Source organism: Corvus hawaiiensis, chromosome 1 (assembly GCF_020740725.1).
Source record: "Corvus hawaiiensis isolate bCorHaw1 chromosome 1, bCorHaw1.pri.cur, whole genome shotgun sequence".
In the NCBI taxonomy this organism is placed as follows: Eukaryota; Metazoa; Chordata; class Aves; order Passeriformes; family Corvidae; genus Corvus; species Corvus hawaiiensis.
The window spans coordinates 19,813,026-19,832,159 of NC_063213.1; the positions used below are offsets into that span (position 1 = coordinate 19,813,026).

The 19,134-nt window shown below is 36.1% G+C and overlaps 1 protein-coding gene across 1 annotated transcript in view; it reads right to left on the bottom strand.

Moving 5' to 3' along the window:
• Window positions 1–19,134, bottom strand: part of MALRD1 (MAM and LDL receptor class A domain containing 1) — a 234,883-nt gene that overhangs the window by 126,201 nt on the left and 89,548 nt on the right. The window contains exons 22-25 of the mRNA XM_048323783.1: window positions 17,395–17,505; window positions 16,304–16,517; window positions 12,519–12,766; window positions 9,948–10,245 (exon numbers count right to left, since the gene is read on the bottom strand). Of these exons, the coding sequence (XP_048179740.1) occupies window positions 9,948–10,245; window positions 12,519–12,766; window positions 16,304–16,517; window positions 17,395–17,505 (871 nt within the window). The remainder of the gene's footprint in view (window positions 1–9,947; window positions 10,246–12,518; window positions 12,767–16,303; window positions 16,518–17,394; window positions 17,506–19,134) is intronic.

The following is a 19,134-nucleotide window of genomic DNA, read 5'->3' on the forward strand; positions in this document are numbered from 1 at the left end:
AAGCTGCACTGCAGTGATAAATCACCTTTGTACAACTTGCCAGAGCTGCTGGACTGTGCCCAGTAAATGTGACAGGTGGAAAGCACTTCCCTCAAATCCTACTCAAAGCCTGACCAACCAGCTCTAATTCACAGTCACAGCCCTGACTCTGAGACCAGATGGCAGGACACTGTCCTGGCCAGATTAAACTTTGGTGAGAGAAGTCAGCGGACATGCAGTCCCAGAACCTGAGAAACACTGGCTCCAGAACTGAAAGTGTGAACAAAAGTATGTTGAGAAACCTTCCTCTGGCAAATAAAGGCATGTAAAAAGACATAGGAAAGTAGTAAATCATCTTTCTATCATACGTCCACAAGACCTCAAATGTTTTCCAGAAAATAGCATTTTCTTCACCATGTTAGACACTATGAGGTGGTCCAGTCAAGGCTTTAATTTGACAAAAGACTGTTCAATATTTAAAGGGGAAGATAACAAGATACATCTATTATCAGCTGGGGATCTCTACTATTTACGAATGTCAAGTTCTTCCCTTAAATCACTATTAATATTCAACAATACAAATGTAAACAACAAAGGAAATTGTTCTGGAGAATTCTCAGTTGTGTACAGATGGGATTAAAGTGTGAAAGAGCTGCAAGAAAGATAATTTTCTCAGAATTTCTATAAGAAATTACAACATTTAAACACAGCTATATTTAAACTCTTCAGAAATATGTGAGTAAGAGTCAGGTGTAGGAGAAACTACCACTGTCCAAAACTGATTAAATTGAATCTCATGACCCCTATGAATCCTCATCTGTCATTGCTCAGAAGGACTAAATTTCAGGACTACTGTATTTGCCACATCCATCTGAAGAGGATATGATGATTAAAAGATTTCATTGATGTCTTGAACAGCCCTCCACACACATTTAAGCCTCCACTGAAGACATCAACAGGAAAATGAAAAACGCCTAATGCTCGGTGGAGGAGAAAGATAACAACAAACTCCTTAATCACACAGTATCTTATAGAAATATAGCTTCAAATATGGTCAGCTTTTCCCTTTCCTCTTAGTTACGCGTTTGTTCTCAGACAGTGAAAGAAAAAGACTAAAATTATACCTATAAAGTCAGCAAAAGTGCTTTGAGGTGAGGTTTTGAAAACAACAAGGATTACACTTGGCACTGTTATGCTGTAATGTTGCTACACTGTCTCCTAGTGTGATTAAGGAGATCTGTTCCTTTTGTTCCAGCCAGTATGAACAATTAAGACAAAACCATATTTTTATTGTTCTCATTTAACGTTAATCCAATCCAGTACAATCATTTATTCCCAAAAGCATTAATAGCTTTATTAACGGCACCACCATTCAGCATGTGTTCGCGTTTATCAGCACACTTTGAGGTAAGCGAGTAGTAGCACATCTGCTTAGCAAGTGACTGAACATGGAAAGAGCAGAATAGTTCATGGTTAGAAAGATAACCCTGATGAAACTGTTTGATGCCACTTTACAGGATTTCCACAGCACTTTCCATGTAAGCTCTGCCATTCAGCTTTCCTCTGCTTGGAAAGGAAGGTAAGGGAAATACAGAGGAAAGTACCAACAGCCCTGAAACCCAAAAAACAATACTATGTAAACCCCTCATATTTACCTAACCCAAACCTTCATCTCTAAGTCAAATACAAGCCAAGTTATTTCTTACACAATCTTCTTTTGAAGCTTTGACAAATTCCTTGTTCTACTGCTTGTCAACAGAGTGGATCTCATGAGCAAAGCGGAGATTGGCAGCTGTCTTGTCCACAGTGACCACAAAGCAATTGAGTTTAAAATCTCTGTTGACAAAAGGAAAAGTGCCAAAACCTCATCTCTGGATATGAGGAGAGCAGACTTCAGACTGCTCAGGCAATTAGTGAGTTTCCCCCGGGAAAATGTTTTTGCAAGTGCTGGGCTCCATCAGTGTTGGTTGCTTTTTAAACATCACCTCCTAAGGGCACAGGAGCAGGCAATTCCCAAATGTCGAAAGTCAAGCAGGTGAGGCAGAAAGCCATCTTGGCTGAACAGGAATCTTCTCTTGGAAAAAGGGCAAAAAAGGAAGGTGTATGGCCAGCAGAAGCAAGGGCAGGTGAAATGGGAAGAATACAGAGATGCTGCTTTCCACTGTAGTGAATAAATTTGTGTGGCTAAAGCTCAGCTGAGCAGAGCTGTTGGGGACAATAAAAAGAGTTTTTTCAAGTATATTAATGGCAATCGACCCACTACAGGAGGAGGATGGTCTCCTTACAAACAGGGACAGAGAAAAGGCAGAGGTGTTCAGTACATTCATTACCTCTGTCTTCAACATGGATGACGGACCAAGGGGGTTATCTGACTTTTAAGCAAAATATGATTGTGGTCCTTCCACAGCCAAGAATGCTTAATAAATTTTGACAGCTAACAGTCTTTTTACCACTTATTTGTGTATTAACTTTCTTTATCCTAACGCTAAAGAGCACCCAGGCACATCTTGTGATAGCTGGGTACCTTGTGAAAGCTAAAATATCATTTTACTTGGAAGTCATATTCTGTTGAAAAATTCGAGAAAAAATATCAGAGAATGAAAATGAAGCTGGGCAGTGAGTTGCCTGAAATCTTTCTTGGTGTAAAGCACAAAGTATAAACTTAAAAAACATTTGAGTTAGATCTTGTTTCCTAGATTTAGAGAAGGAGAATAAAGAACCACACTTGTCTTCAGTCTTAACCACACATAAGAAATTTTGTTCCAGGACGTCTAGAAAATTCAAATGCCCAGCAAAGGTGTACTGCATTTAAGGTAAAATAGGACTAGATACTGTGAAATACAACTTTTTTTTCAGATTACTTTTGCTGTTGCAAGACTTAACAGTAGAAACATTCAATGTTTCTAAGAAAGCTCTGTACTGTAACATCATTTCTCTACTTTTAGATGTGTGAGAAAAAGAAAAGTAATTGCACACCAGTAAGAGTAATTTGTTATCTAGTTCTTGGAATGCAGAGCAGGGTTAGAGCTTTCACGTTCTCAGTTCACCCAAAGAAAGTCCAGCTCTGAATGTGTAATATGTAACACATAGGGAAAAGTCTAGTAATGAGAGCTAATAATGTCAGCAGCACTGGTGGGCCTGAGAAAGCTCGGATTTGGCAAAAGTCTTCTTATTGGGTTCTCCCAGTAGGGAGAAAATGAAAGAGCAGGGCTCTTTAAGAGGGTTCTCCTTTATAAATATAGTATCAGGAATTCCTCTTACACTTTTTGGAGCAGTTTGGTTATAAAAGCTATTCCCAAACCCTAGCTACTCATTGCCAAAAGGAATTACCAGCTCATACTATGAATGTAGATATAAATACCTGCCCTCACCTGCTGCTCAGAGGCTCACATCAAACTGCCAGCACTGAAAATTCATTTCTCCCGACCTTATATTTATTTGGATGCCTGCTCTGGGACACCTTTCTCAGAAACAAGTCTTTGGAGACCCAAGGGCTAAAGAAAGTTTTGAAGATGTTAAATAGTTTTGTGAAACCGAAAAACAAGTGCTGACAATGCCCTACCTCCAAGGACCTTAGATGACATTAATCATGTACTGAGATGACATTAATCACATTCTGTTGGCCAGTTTCTAGAGTTGTAATCAGTTATGGGCCCAATCCAGGCTCTGCTCTCATCTGACTGCTGCTACAAAAAAATTTGTGAGCTTTAATTTCACATTCAAGGTATTAGGTCTGGGAATACCTAGAGGAAAAAATTTGTTTCTTTGACATAAAATTATAATAAATTATGGGAAATTTCTGCACATTATCTTTACTGAACATACTTTATTGTATATTCAACTGTTGTAGTTGATTAGGGACTAAAATGTATCCTAAATCCCCACAGAATACTGGAAAAGATATTTTTAACTCCTTTGAAATTACAACCCATTCTAAATTTTTATCATTATTTTTCAAATTAGACTGGTACAACTATGTGGGATTTTCTTCTTTAGTTTAGCAAATGGGCACATTGCTTTCAAACCATTATGCAATCTAGTAAGTCTAGAGCTCAAAATAAAAGGAGATAAATCAGAGTCCAAGCTACCAACAAGGAAAAATGATCAGAAGAAACTGTAGAATTAAAAAGGTGGTACAAGGGCAGTATTTCCACTTAAATTGATAAAGTACGGTGATTATAATTACACAGACTTGGAATTTGACAGGAAAAAGCGTAACAGAATTAGAAGATACACAACCAAAATCTGTAGGCTGTATATTTTCCTCCTTCACACTCAACAATTTTCATCATAACGGGTGGAGAATATATGTGGAAGTTGAATTCAAGTCACCTGTATGAATGACTACTTTATAGTCAAAAGGAGTAGCTTCATATCAAGCTCCTAAACCAACCCACATATTCTACAGTATTTCCACCATTTTTCTGAATAATATGGAAGTAATGGTATACTGTATCAGAAAGGAGAGAGAAAAAATAAACATGTCGATTTCTTAGTTTTAAAATACCATAAGGAGAAACCTTTTGTATTATTTTATAGGTAAAAATGAAAGTTGCAACTTGCATGGGACTTCATTCTACTTACATCTGAGACTATATTGCTGTTCAGGTACTAATGAAGAAAAAAAATTTCACAACCTGAGGTACATAATTAAGGCAACTATAGACAGAATCAGTCCTCCAAAAGAAATTATAAGTCCTCTTTATAGGCTTGTTTTTGTTAGGGGGCTTTGTGGAGGGTCTTTGTTTGGTTGGGCTTCTTTAGGCTTTTGTTGTTGTTGCTTCAGGGTTAATTTTTTATTTTTGTTTGGTTTCAGTTCTGTTTTTATTTCTTTCTCTTCCCAGAACTGGTTTTAAAATGCTTTAGAAATTCTACTTCATTCGTTTCACATCCTGTTCTCTCAGGCAATGGTCAGTGCTGGCTGTTTCAAAGGAAGCTATAAATGCTGTGTTATTTGATTAGTTCTGCATAAAGAGATATTTTTTTCCTCTTTTCAGTAGATCATATTATGCACTGAAGCATAAAATTTTATTATTCTTGTAATTATATATTAGTTACAAAAACTGCCAAAGTTATTTCTATTTAAGTGTCCATAAACTTTTATAGATCTAATTATAACTGCAAAAGAGTGATGTAAGCAATATCCTTTGGCCTTTAGAGTACACTCTAGAGTTTTGAGCAATATTTCAAATGAAAATATTTTTGGCAAATCTGATTTCCTGATTGTTCTATTACTTTGTGTATATTTATTTTAATTATGTTGATTACTGAATTCTAAACATTTTAATTTTTTTTGTGAAGTAGAAACTTGATTCAAAAATCAGTATGGAACAAAAAAACCACACCAACCAAAACATAAAAAACAAACAAACAAGGAAAGAACAGAAAAACAGCAAGGCAATATTCCTTAATGTTTACTTATAAAACACAAGGGAAGTGCGCGAATTATGAGTTAAGAAACTTTGCCAGTGATACAAAGGTATTCAGGGTGATATAAGCAAGGAATAACTATGAATAATAGGAAAAGTCTTTTTGTGAAAAGGAAGTGGCTTAATGGGGCTGTACCCAGTGCTAGTTATGAACTGAAAAAACCTTCCTGACATCAGCTGCCATTGCAGGGCACTTACTTTCCTATAATCCAGCCCCAACCGGTGTGTCAGTTATTTTCTACAACTACAATGGAGATAAACAATCACAGTTTAGCAAATTAATTGCATCCTGAGTGACAATGAAATGTGATGTTAATTGAGTTACACAGAATAACACAGTCCGTCTTTCACAGGTTGTGAAATCCTATCACTACCACTCCTAAAGAGTGACACAGCACAGTACTGAAACTGTTCCAGGAACACAAAAGCCCAATGTTCAAAAAGGACAAAACAATCAAGGCTTTAGGATTTTTCAGGAAAGAGAGAAAAGAGAAAAAGAATCATTTTGTTACAGTATCATTCTACTGGTCATTCATTTCCTTACTGCTCTACACAGACCTGATTTTGTAATCCCAAAAGAGTATCGTGGATTTTTTTAAAAGTCAGAGAAAGGAAAACATATGGAATAGTTTCCATGTAAGAAATAAGTTGAAACTCCTTCAGTGTATAGTGTTGCATAAGGATGATTGCACAGAGAACAATATGGAGTAGGTATGTTTGGCTGTTCACTATTTTCAGTGAAAGGAGACGGTGAAAACAGAGTCACTTTCTCAGCCGGTGGCAGAACTGTACAACTTGCTGCAAAAAGTGAGAAGGGGCTATACTTCTGAATGTGTTTCCAGGGAAACTAAGCTCCATACAGAAGGCAAATACATTAAGGTTTAGTACATATCCAAAACCACATTTGGTTCATAAGGTTTCCTAAAAAGGAAATATTAGGAACATTAAGAGGAAGTATCATATATGTTCAGCATCTCACTGACATCAGTAGACAGGATATCAAGTGAAATGGACCTTGATGTGATTCTCTGTTAATATTCTTATATTCTCAAAATTCTTAAAGACATGTTCCACACTTCAGTGAATTGCTTTTAATTTGCTGAAAATAACTGTCTTCTCTCCAAAACTGAAGTCAGCAGATACCAGTTCTGTAGTCTCCGGGAATAACTTTTCTTTATTGTAGCCTGCTAATCTGATCAGGCAGCTCTTGGCAGCTGTTGTATTCCCAGGTGAATAGTACAGAGACATGAGCAGAAACTCTGATGAAGGGATATGCAATTTTTATAGTCAGTAACAACACTGCAGGAGGGAAGGGATAGAAAGAAGAGAGGAAAACCAAATTTAGAGATCATGGAAATTGTTGTGAAATCCATGGTGTCTCTTTGTAAACAACTGTAAGTATAAGATATTACTCATGGATAACTTGTGGATAACTATTCCACCATTAACCTCCACGGGCTGCCATGAAACAGCCTAACTCACAATGGTATTCACCAAAGGCTGCAGGGGAATCTCTGCTCCAGCACCTGGAGCACCTCCTCCTGCTCCTTCCTCCCTGACCTTGGTGACAGCAAAGCTCTTTCTCATGCATATTCTCTCTCCTCTCTCTGGCTGCAATTGCTGTTGTGCAACAACTTTTCCCCTTCTTAAATCTGTTATCACAGGGATGCTGTCACCATCACTGGTGGGCTCAGCCCTGGCCTGCAGTGGGTCCATCCTGGAGCCAGCTGGAATTGGCTCTGTCAGACATGAGGGAAGCTTCTGGCACATTCTCACAGAAGTCACCCCTATAGCCCCCAGCTACCAAAACCTCACCACCCAAAGCAAATACAGAAACAACTGCAACTTTCACAAGGTTCAGTGTGGCCAGGGACTCTTTATGGGCTCATGTGGATACAGGCAGCCCTTTACACAAGGCTGAATCTAACTCAAGAATCTTAGCACACTGCAGAGACACAGCAATAGGCACAAATAGCGTTGCTAGAACAAAATTGTCTTCGCATTTTCCTGCACACAGTATCATTGTAGCATATGAGTAAAAACTGATCTTAATACAATGAAAATTTGATAAGGGCCAGCCTAAAACGATGTTTATTGTTTCTCAGGCCCAGCAATTTCAGTGGTTCTCAGTGGCTTTGCACTTCAGCATTGTTGTTGCTAAGCAGCATGTTGAGAACAATCTACAGAATCCTGTAGTTTATAGAAAATTACAATGCTAATTATCAAAATTATTTTTTCTAGCTGTCCAGTGCTCACTTCCAGCCTTTAAACATTACTGCATATTTGGCTGAAAGAAACAACCACCTTAGAATATATTTCTGTTAATGTGCAGAATTTCAAGGTGTTTATATATAGAGTCAGGGAAAAATTCTTCTGAACAGTGAGAGCCTGTGTTATAGGTGAGAACATTTAATGACTCTGTTCTATTTTGTCTTTACACTACATTCATTGCCATATCACTCTGTGTGCAGAAATAACAAGCAAAGACACCCTAGTATACTTGTCTTACACAGGGATATGGCTCAATAAGACTCAGAAGGATCTCCTCTGATGTGTATATTACAAAGATTATCTAAAAGAAAAAATTGAAAAGGAATTGTATTAGAGCAGACCTCAAAAACTAAAAATTTCTCTCTTAAAGATGAAGCATTTCTACTCTCTTAGCAAATATTTTCCCTAGCTGGAGACAAGAAAGAAACAGATCTTTGCTGCATGATCTTCTTTATCCTCGGAAACTTTTAAAAAATTGAGCAATGGATATAAGTGTTTTACTTTTGGTTAATCTTTCTTTTATTTCTACATATAAGCAGTTAAGTCTAGGGCTGCAGATTTTTGCAGCTGATCATCGTGGCCATTCTAGCTGGTTCTATTTTAAAAAGTTGCATTACAGAGCACTTCTCACAACATCCAGCATGCATTTTGCCACAGTTCAGAGCATTGCTATAGGCAGAAGCAGACCCAGTTTCAAGCAAGGATGAAAACGGATACCACTGCTAAGTAGCAGCTGTAAGTTGAACCCCTCAGTGGGTCATGTAAACTCTCATCCTGGACAAGTAAAATTTTTCAATATTAAAAATATGGTTTACTATAAGGGTGAATTTAAACTATTGCCTTAAAGTGTTGTGAACCTATGAAGTTCACAAAGTACATCTTAGATGAGCTACACCAAGAAATCAGTCTCTGGTGGCTCTTTCCTGAGATTTTAGTAGCTTTTTTATTATAAAACATAAAAGTGTTTTGGAACATCCTTTACTATCAAAACCAAGGCTTTTAAAACTTCTAACATTGCCACAGGGACTTGCATCTCCCATTAAGAGGATAGAGTCTGAATACAACAAAAATAAAGAATCAGAAACCTTGGCTAGTGTTCCTCCTGGAATAATGTTAATATAAAGCTGAACTTTAAAACACCAATTTCATTTGCAATAAATTTCCATGACAGGCTGGGCAGAAGAAGCCAATAGTACTGTAACTGGCACCTTATCAGAGAGATGTCTGGAAAATTTTGCCCATGTCTTCCCTGCTTATCTTGTGCTCGAAGTTCAGTGCAATTTCTTGGATTTGATGTAGTCTCATCAGTGTTATTTCCCAATGCCTGAGCAGTGCTTAATGACATCCTAAAGGGAAAGGCTACTCATTAGCAGCAGTAACACAGCAAAGTTCCTTGCATAAATTAATGATCCATTCTCGTGGTAGTCCTTGACACTGGGAAATATTAACTTTGTTTTATTGATCAGAAAGACGGAGAAGCGAGATAAAATTACTTTCTGCAGCCATGCAGGAAATTTGTAGTAGGCCCAGGACCAAAATGCATCTCCTAAATTCCACTTCAGGGGTTACATTTCAGTAGCTCTGTGATAAATGTGGAAGGAGGAAAAAGATTTGTCCTGTTCTGTCAAAAAGATTCTCTCTTTCATCATTTGTGTCCAAGCAAATATTGCTAATGTACAGCATCAGTGCTTTCATGAGTAGCTCTTACCTTGGGGTTATTGGGATTCATCCCCATCAAAACTGTATTATTTCTGGTAAATGTTTTCTGAGTCTTATTTCCCTAGTGCAGTAAGTGAGGATGGTGCAAATAATTGCACTGATGCTGGCACCATACCACACAGGCAGAATATGGATATGGTGCCTAAGCAGTATTAGTAGCAATTCCCACCAGCAAAAAACCATTTAAGCCTCCTGGCCTTATTGCAAATTACCCACATTAGCTCTGTCCCATTCAGTTCTTTATTCTACAACTCTATTTTACAACTTTTGATAAATAGATCCTACTGAATTAAGCAGGATTTTGGCTATGTCTACATGGCTGGACAAGAAACTTTGCAGATTCACAAGGGTTGACTCAGTACCCAAACAGTTATTTAATAAAATAATGTTATTAGAATTTCATGGGCTGTCTAAAAGTGTTTTAATTTCTACATGTTGTTAGCAAGATATGTATACTATTTCTCTTTTGAAAGAGAGACAAAGAAATGAAAGCAATGCTGCTATTCCTTCTTTCCAAACTTACACAGACTATCCATAGCAGGAACATACCTGTTGGAGGTAGCTTTGTGGGTTCTGCTGGTAAAAACTCCTGGGATGGTAAGCACTCCCTGGAAAACGTGAGGTCATCAAGTGCTATGCCATCTTTGGGACCTTTTCCAGCTATCCCTTCAAAGACAACTTGAAAATCTTCATCTCCATCTCCAGACAGGGTCAGTGCCTTGTGCTGCCAGAAATTTCCCTGGTTTCCAGTAAGATTAAGGAGAATTTTTTCATGTTTCAATGTAGTTCTCTGGTAGATAATCAACGATCCAATGTGAGCTCCATACATATGATAATAGAAAATTATCTGTAAGCAAAAGCAAGAGCATAAAGTATGCAATACATGACTTCAGACAAATTCTGCTATTGTATTTGCTCTAATTCTTAAATTGATCATTACTAGTAGCATTCAAAGTAGGCATTAATTTTACTGATTGAACAGTAATTTAATCAAAATGCAACAAAAAAAACCTGACTAGTGGCAATCTTTTAACTATTCCACAAGCCAAACTTTAAAACCAGCATTAAAATCTTCAAAAGCTAATCTTGAATCCCTTTGAATGACTCTTGCATATAAATGTAAAAGAACTAAGATACTTTATAAGGAAACAGAGGAATGGAGTAGTGCCATTTACAATATATGAAACAACTTCCGTTTACTGAACAATTTTCTGGTTAAAAATGTGTTTTATGTAGATTTTAGAGCGTGCAATTAGAAAATAATCAAAAAGACTTTTATTCATGCATGTCCCTTTATAATTGCTGATGTATATTTATTTTCTCTGCCTGAAACTTGTCCCATTGATGTAAATGTTCCTTTTTCCATTTATCTTAAAGGGTCTAAGATCACAAACTAAATCTGTTGCAATATATGATTTAGCATTTTCTTCTCAAATAACCCATAGGAAGGAGTAAAATACTTGAAGGGACTCTCTGATCTTATAAGATGAAGTTTCAGACCTTGAAATATTTTTTTCCCTTCATACAATTTCCTGTACCAGAAATTTCACTTTGGTCATTTGACTACGTGTAAGTTTCAAAACTGCTCAGAACCTTCAAAAAGTAAAATATCACACATATGACTGACTGTTTCAGGCCACGTCATAGGTGTCAAGAGTTTGGTCTGTACAAGGTGCCTAAACCTGCACAATTTTGCAAATGATTTTTCATGTGATAAAAGCAACAGTTTCCCATAGTTACGCTTCAAGCACTTAATTGCATTTGATGTGTGATACATCATAACAGTACAGAGGTGAACATGTCATTCTCAGTTATTTTATTTTTTTTTGCATGATTTTCTCTTCATAGAAGTTAAAAATGGAAAAGGTGTTTTTAGAGCATAAAACCAGATAATGTAGAGAAAGAGATACTCTCAAATATAATGCTAGAATCAGAAGGCTGAGATCTCCACACTTGTGTAAGCAGAATTTTTTTTATATATGTATTTTAGGCATAAAAAATTAACATGGTTCCAATTTTGAAGATAATTTTATAATGGCTAGATTTATATAATTTATATAGATTTATATAATGGCTACTGAATATCATAATTAGTCAAGTTTTCTTTTGAATCATACAATTGTTTGATTTTATGTTTAATACTTCTTGACTTTCTTATCTATAAAGAGTTTGGAGAGTTTTCAGACAGAAGTATTTCAGTAAAATGAACTGGTTAAAATCTCAAACATAAGCAGAACACTTTCCGAGTTTCAGACAAACTCTTTCCTTGTTTTGATTTTCCTCATGAATAGTATGAGATAAATGAAACTAGAGGCAAGCGACCAGACATTTTGCACAGAGATGTCACCTTCATAGCCAGTAAATTGTTTAGGACTATTTCAGTCTAAGACAGTCTTCCTTTGATGAGCATATTTCTGTGATCACACAAACAGTTCATTTCAAAAGCTTTTTAAAAAATGGCCTAATCAAAATTATCTTCTTGAGAGACCTACTTATTAGATGTATAAAGGCGAACTTGAAGTTCAAAACAAGGCATGGCTAAAGTTTCTGGGAAATTATATTTTTAGCAAAGACTATAAAAGATGTTATCAAAATCAGGAAACTTTTTATTCCAGGTTTGCAAAGAAATGTTCAAGCTGAAGTCACTACAATGCGCTGTACTGGTTTGGAAGATCAAGGCTTACACTTCTCCATTCTCCAGAGAAAAGCTGGTGACAAAATCTGTCACACACCCTTCCCTTTGCAGTTGTATTCTCTGAAAATCAATTACTACTGCTCTTATACACACTTTCTCCATAAAATCAGAAACCCTTAAATAGTTGTTTGTTACTTTGGACAGGTTGCATAAGACATGGTAAATCAGACACTACCTTCACTGTCAGCTTCATCTGAATCTCCCAGAGTATTCATTTACTTCCAGAACAATTCTCCTGCACCAAGATATCTCTTTTCTTGTGATTTTAATGAAATAAGATCAGATCCTGACTTCTCTACAACAAGATGGGTTGTTTTTTCTCAAGAATTAGTTTAGTAATCATCTTTAATCATTTTAGGAGTACTCCCTTGGTGGAATCTAGAAAGCAAATTCTTCATTCCTGCTACTACCACACCCTCACATACCTTGCAGTTTTTATTCCTTCTGCTTAGGACTGGACTAGAAATCCTAGCTTTCTGTCCTGGTAGCTGAAAAAATGAACTCTTTATAAAAATATAATGACCAGACGGCTCTTGCAGTGTATGATCAGTAGCTGGTCCAGGGCCCAGTTTTGTAGTACTGCTAGTTCTGAGGTGCCAGTCGAAATCATCATCTTTATCTTGCTTCCATCCACAAAGTTCAAACTCAAAATTGCAATGCCCAATAGATGTACCTGAAATTTATTTGCACACACATGAAAAGAGATTTATTTTCAAGTAGTTAATTAGGTACATATAGTACAAGGTAGTACTCAAATCCATGGGGAAAAAAAAGCTTCACTATAAAAAAATAATATCCATGTATCTCATTAAAAACAGCTTTTTTAATGTTCTAGACTATAATAATAGGATAGATATACTTGCATATATATGAGGTGGGTCTCAGTGCTTTTTTTATTACAGTCAACAGAATCCTTGGTATAAATGCAACCAAATTTAGTAACCTATTTTAGCTCCTTAGGGTCTTAATTGACCTCCCTAGGGCGTTCAAGACACATGCAGAAAACCAGCCTCTTTCTGAAGGAACATGTTAAGCTCAGGTGAGAACAAGAGCAAATGCCTATATCTAGGGAACAGATACATTCAAATGAATGTATTGAGCACCATAAAAACACAGTCACTATACAGACACATATAGGCAAAAGATAAACGCAGGTGTGATAACCTTGAGCTGAATCCCACACAAAGTTAGTCTACTTTTGAAAAATTCCTCAATTCACTTGTATTTTATTAGCCAATATAGAAACACAGATAATAAAGTTGCTGGCGGATTGTGTCCAAAGAAGGGTAAGGGCCTGGAGCACAGGTCTGATGAGGAGTGGCTGAGGGAGCTGGGGGTGTTTAGTCTGGAGAAAAGGAGGCTCAGGGGTGACCTTAGTGCTCTTGACAACTAGCAGAAGGGACGTTGCTACGAGGTGGGGGTCGGTGTCTTCTCCCAAGTAACGGGTGCTAGGAGAAGAAAAAAGGACCTCAAGTTGCACCAGTAGAGGCTGATTGGATACCAGGAAAATTTTTTCACTGAAAGGGTTGTCAAGCATTGAAACACGCTGCTCAGTGAAGTGATTGAGTCACCATCCCTGGAGGTCTTCAGAAGGCATGTAGATGTGGCGCTTGGTGGTGGAGTTGGCAATGCTAGGTTAAGAGTGGGATTCAATGATCCTAAAGGTCTTTTCCAACCTAAATGATTCTATGATAATCTACATTTCTCCTTAAGTTGTACTTAATGCCTAGAAAAGGAGAAAGCTGTCATAATTTTGGTTGATTTTTATACGAAAGAACATGCATTTTTGAATCTTGAATGTCAAAACGCCATCATGGTGAGTAACCATGTAACTGTGCACATAAATTAAGTCAATTTCATCATGCTACAAGTTTAAGTTCTGTATATTTTTCTCTCTATAAATGTATAAATTCATTTTAATGTTTACCAAGACTAAAATTGCTGAAGTAGGCTGGAATTTCAGCAGAGACTTCAAGAGACTTTCAACTGTGCCCTGAATATTCTTACTATTATTGCTGAAAAGGAAAGTGCTTTGAAGATAAATTCGGAAACTGTATGGATCATTTTGTAGGACAATATCAGAAATTAAAAAAAGTCTCTTCCAAAATGTAAACAAAATCGGAGCCTATTCTGAGGTCTTATAAAGTTCAGCCACTTGAAAGTAGTTTTATTTAACTAAAAGGAACTCAGAAGCATCAGTAATGAGGCCAAGGAGTTAGAATCCATGGAATCTAGACATGGACCAAAACAGGACAGAGAGCTACCACAAAAATTTCAGGCTCATATAAAATAAAATAAAATAAAATATTTCTTTTTTTAAATTTTAATCTATGAATGTCATAAAGAGAAAAATTTAGAAACTATTTCTTAAAAATATGAGCTATTTAGGAAAACTAGCTTCACTGTCTTTTACCTTTGTCTGCAAATACAATGCCATTTGAAATAACAATTAAAACCAACCCAAACCTGATGCGCTAAATGATACGATTATCTTTTATGAAAATCCCAAATTGTAGATTAACTCAACTGAATGCAACTGCCCATAAAATTCGTCATAATCATATTTTTTAACTGATTTAATTACTTAATATTTCAATATTATTCAGAAAAATTCCTTCCATTACTTAAAAATTCCATCTTAAGTCAATAAAATTCATGCATACAGCTGACCATTTTATTTTAAAGACAGGTTTTCAAGAATCAAGACCGTAAGGCATGAGCACTAATATCCCTGATTATGCTGTATATATTGGGTATTACTTAATCTAAATTTAGATGTCCTTGTAGGATCTCTAGAGTCAACAAAGAGAAATACTCATATCTACAGGACAATTTATTTAATCTAACTCAAACAACTGATTTTAAGTTGCATGAACTTCAGCCTGAAAGCAAGTTACTCCACTGATGAAAGAGAGAATTTAGACAGCCTGCTTAGAAGCTCAAGTTACTGCAGATGATTGTGCACTTGCATATTAAATGACTCCCATGCTTTTGAAGCACCATAATGCTTCACTGTAAAGCTTACAATAAAGTTGCAATTAGGGAAATTTTTTATAAAGAATTTCACAATTTTTTTCGTTACGTAAAAATAATAATTAAAAAACATGTTAGAGGAAAGCATTCACTTTGTAGGGCTGGTTCAATTCATCTCTTCCAATGGGAAATTAGAATAAAATCCTCATTGTGGTAATTGCAAAACTAGATCCCATCAGTTTATTTAAAGTATTTTGCCCTTAATGCTTCAGTTTTTACTTGTCTGATGATATTTCATGGGAAAGACAGACAATCCAGAAAACTAAAAAAAACCCCCTAAAAAACTCCATGAATAAACAGTTTTTGAAAATTCAAGAAAATAAAAGCCAAAGTTTGAGAACCTTTTTCAACAGAGTAATAACAACTTGGAATACTCCTCATTTTTAATTGCAGAAGATCTGAACTGGTCCCATACAGGTTAGTGATGTACTCTTCCTGGACGGGAAATCATTGAGTAGTTTAATAGTATGAAAATAATTTGCAAAACATGATTCCTTTGCCATGTACCCTAGCTTTTGTAGGATATCAGCATACCTTTGCTTCATAGAAATGTATTCACTGAGAATTTGATAAACTGAATTCATAATCTTAAGAAAAATGAGGCAACTGTTAGTATGGTACCAAACAATGCAGATTTGATTGTGTGAGTAGTAGTAGAAAAAAAGGAGATGTTAATACCATATATTGTGATCCAGGAGGAGCCATTTGGTAGGAAATATCATTCTTTGAATCAGATACTACACATGCTGCTTCTTGATATGTCTTGTAAAACCAAAATTGTACAATATTCAGATTAAAATGATTTGCTGAGACCTGATAACGCTTGAAATATCTAAGAAGGTAGGTCCCTCATCTCCCAAAGGCATTATGCTTGAATTATTTTTTCAGCTTTAATACATTCTTTTCATATGGAAAGCAGGATAATTATATTCTGCTTTTAAAGACAGCTGCTTTCTGAGTTATTTTAATAAATTCATTAGCAGTTCTTTGTATTTTCATTCGTGTGACTTTAAATTAAATAATAGTAATTTAAAATCCTTAAAAGCCAAGGAATAGAATTAAATTATTACCTTCTTGTTTGCTTTCTTAGCTGAGCTGTCAAAAATATTTGAGTAATAAAAATTCACAGCAGGCAGGTTATTTATGATAATTATATTTAAAAAACTACCATACTTACTGCAAATACTTGGGCTTTCATCTGAGTTATCTGCACAGTCATTTACAAAATCACACAGATTATTCTTTGGGATGCAGTACTTGTTGGCACATATGAATTCCTCTGATGTGCAAGGTTTGTCTGAGATAAGCAGAGGGGAACAATCTTCAAAGGTAATATCATCCACTGCCACGTCTCCCATGTAACTAACACCACGTTTCGCCCTGAAAATAACCTAATAAAAATTACAGAGCTATTACAGTAAGCCACTGATAAGATAGAGAACAGCTTATACACACAACATGAAAAGAACAGAGACTGAATTTGGTCCTCACAAATCTTTTCATATGAAGTGGTCAGTTCTTACTGTCAAAGCATAATTCTACAAAATCTTGTACTACATTTGGTACAGATCTGTCACTACAGTTATTGAAGGACCATCTGCTAACATTACCAAGCACACAAAAAAAAGGAAATAAGTCATGCCAGTCAAAGACATACTAGTCCCCACTCATCCTGAATTAATGGCAAGGGTACCACCTACTTCTGCAAAGTAACTCTGAAAAAGACTAGTCTGCCATCCATCATTTACTCCTGTGAATGTAAAAAAAATTTTTAAATTTCATTAAAATTCCAAGACAGAAGTATCAGGAAATGTAACTCTTTTAAAAACATGTTACTGACTATAGCTGTTTTTTTGGGATTTTTTTACATAAGTCTACAACAAAGCAAGCCTCTAAGAGGCTTGGGAATCTGCTCTGATTTCAAAGAGAACATCATACTCAAGGTTCTTTTTTCAAAACCCAGATGTTTTTACTTACTGCACACGAAGGAGAAAGAAGCAGAATATTTTAAGCAGAGTTGGATTCAAGGATAGAAGGGATTCTCAGTCTTAAAAAAGGATAGCAGTCTGAGATTAAAGAGGAGTGAGCAATCTCCAAAAATTGAGTCCTGCTCAGATAACCAATCAGACAGCCAAAAAGACGATTTCTTCTATTTGGGAGGAGAGGTACATGTGTGGTGTAAAAAGGGAAATGAGAAGGTGAAGAATGCTTAATATGGAAGTACTAACAGCCAACTCTCCAGGAAACATATCACATATGAAGACACACCTGAAAATTTGAACGAATTCCTAAGAACACTTCTGCTCTGTTCCACTGGGGACCTTGGCTGCCACTTTGAGTCCATAGTTTAGAAGTCTTGTTGCTGCTTTTACAGAGTACCTAAAAAATGAAGTAATTCTAGGTCACAAAAAAATATTTCCATTACCAACACACTTAAGAGTCCTATAATTGTATACAAGAGTATGAAATTGTCTTGTACATCTAATGTCTATTCCACCTTTAAAATTCACAGAATCATAGAATATCTGGAATTGGAAGGGGCAATCAAATCCAAATCCCTACTCCTTGCAGGACTACCTAAAGCTGAATCATATGACTAGGACTGTTCAGGTGCTCCTTGCACTCTGTCAGGCTTGGTGCTGTGCCCACTGTCCTGGGGAGCCTGTTGCAGTGCCCAGCCACCCTCTGGGTGAAGAACCTTTTCCTAATGTCCAATCTGACACAAATGGAGATGTCAGTGTAAATGATTATACTAAGAAAATGATGCTTTGAGAATTTCTGATCTCCTCATAAACATAACCAGCCCAGAGCCTTAACTGGACTAACATATCTCATTAATTTATCCAGAGTGGCTAGCAATGAATAAAAATTGGTCATTAGTGGGTTGTGATTCAGTTGTACAACATGGAAACAGCGCTAACAAGACTTACTGAAAAATATATTTGTTCATGCATACAATTAACTGCTCTTCCAGGATAGATTTTCTTGTCCTTTCTCATGAAACATTTTGTTTCTTCCACAAATAAATTTTTTTCTCTTTTTTTGTAAAGACCAAATTTCATCTGTCTGAGCAATGAAAGACTTTTAAAAGCCCATACCCTTGTAAACAGCAAATTGGGGAATGATAACACTCTTCAACATGAGCAGAAAGCCCTAAATATTCTTTGATCCAACCTCATGGGCATCCAAATTCAACTGAGCTGACAATAACGAGATGGGTGTTTGATGAAGTGTGTCAAGCTCTGTCTCCAGCCAGTACTAGCAGAGCTAAACATCCATTCACCAGTTGCCTGAAGTACTTCTGCTTTCAAGGATTTACTGCTACTCTGTGTAATCTTCTCAGGGCAGCCCACGCATTTTTCATCATAATGGAAAACCCCTTTTTTTTTGTTTTAAATTTATGCAGTCCCATGAGTGTACATGATATTGCATAACAGGTAAGTTCTGCCAAGCAAACAGCAAATCCTCACACTAAAGAGCTTTCATTTCAGGGGAACAAAACAAATAGATAATATATTAAATTGGATAGAAAAACAAGTAACTTCTGACTTTATAGACAGGAAGATCTGCCCATAGAAGACATGAATTTTAAGTGAAAATAAATATATTAGAGAAAAAGAGATTACAGATATTATCTGAATGAATAAAGTGTGCTGAAAAAGAAAATATCTTTTTTTATTCTCAAATACAAACTATATATTTATATGAAGGTAGATATATGTATGACTATAGACATACATGCACATGCTCTTACAGACTGTAAATTATCTACTCTATTATATATCCAATTCCTTCATCAGAAATTCATATTTTCTATCATATCATGATAAAGGTTAAAATTTTAAAGTAAAACATGGCCATAAATTTGTGAGCTATTAGAACCCAAGGCTTCCCTGTACCTTAATGCATTTTGAAGCTCTGTGCATTTCAATTACATCACAAAAAAGCACATCTAATACTTTGGTAGTATTACCCATGCCAAGTCAGAGTACATAAACTAAATAAAAA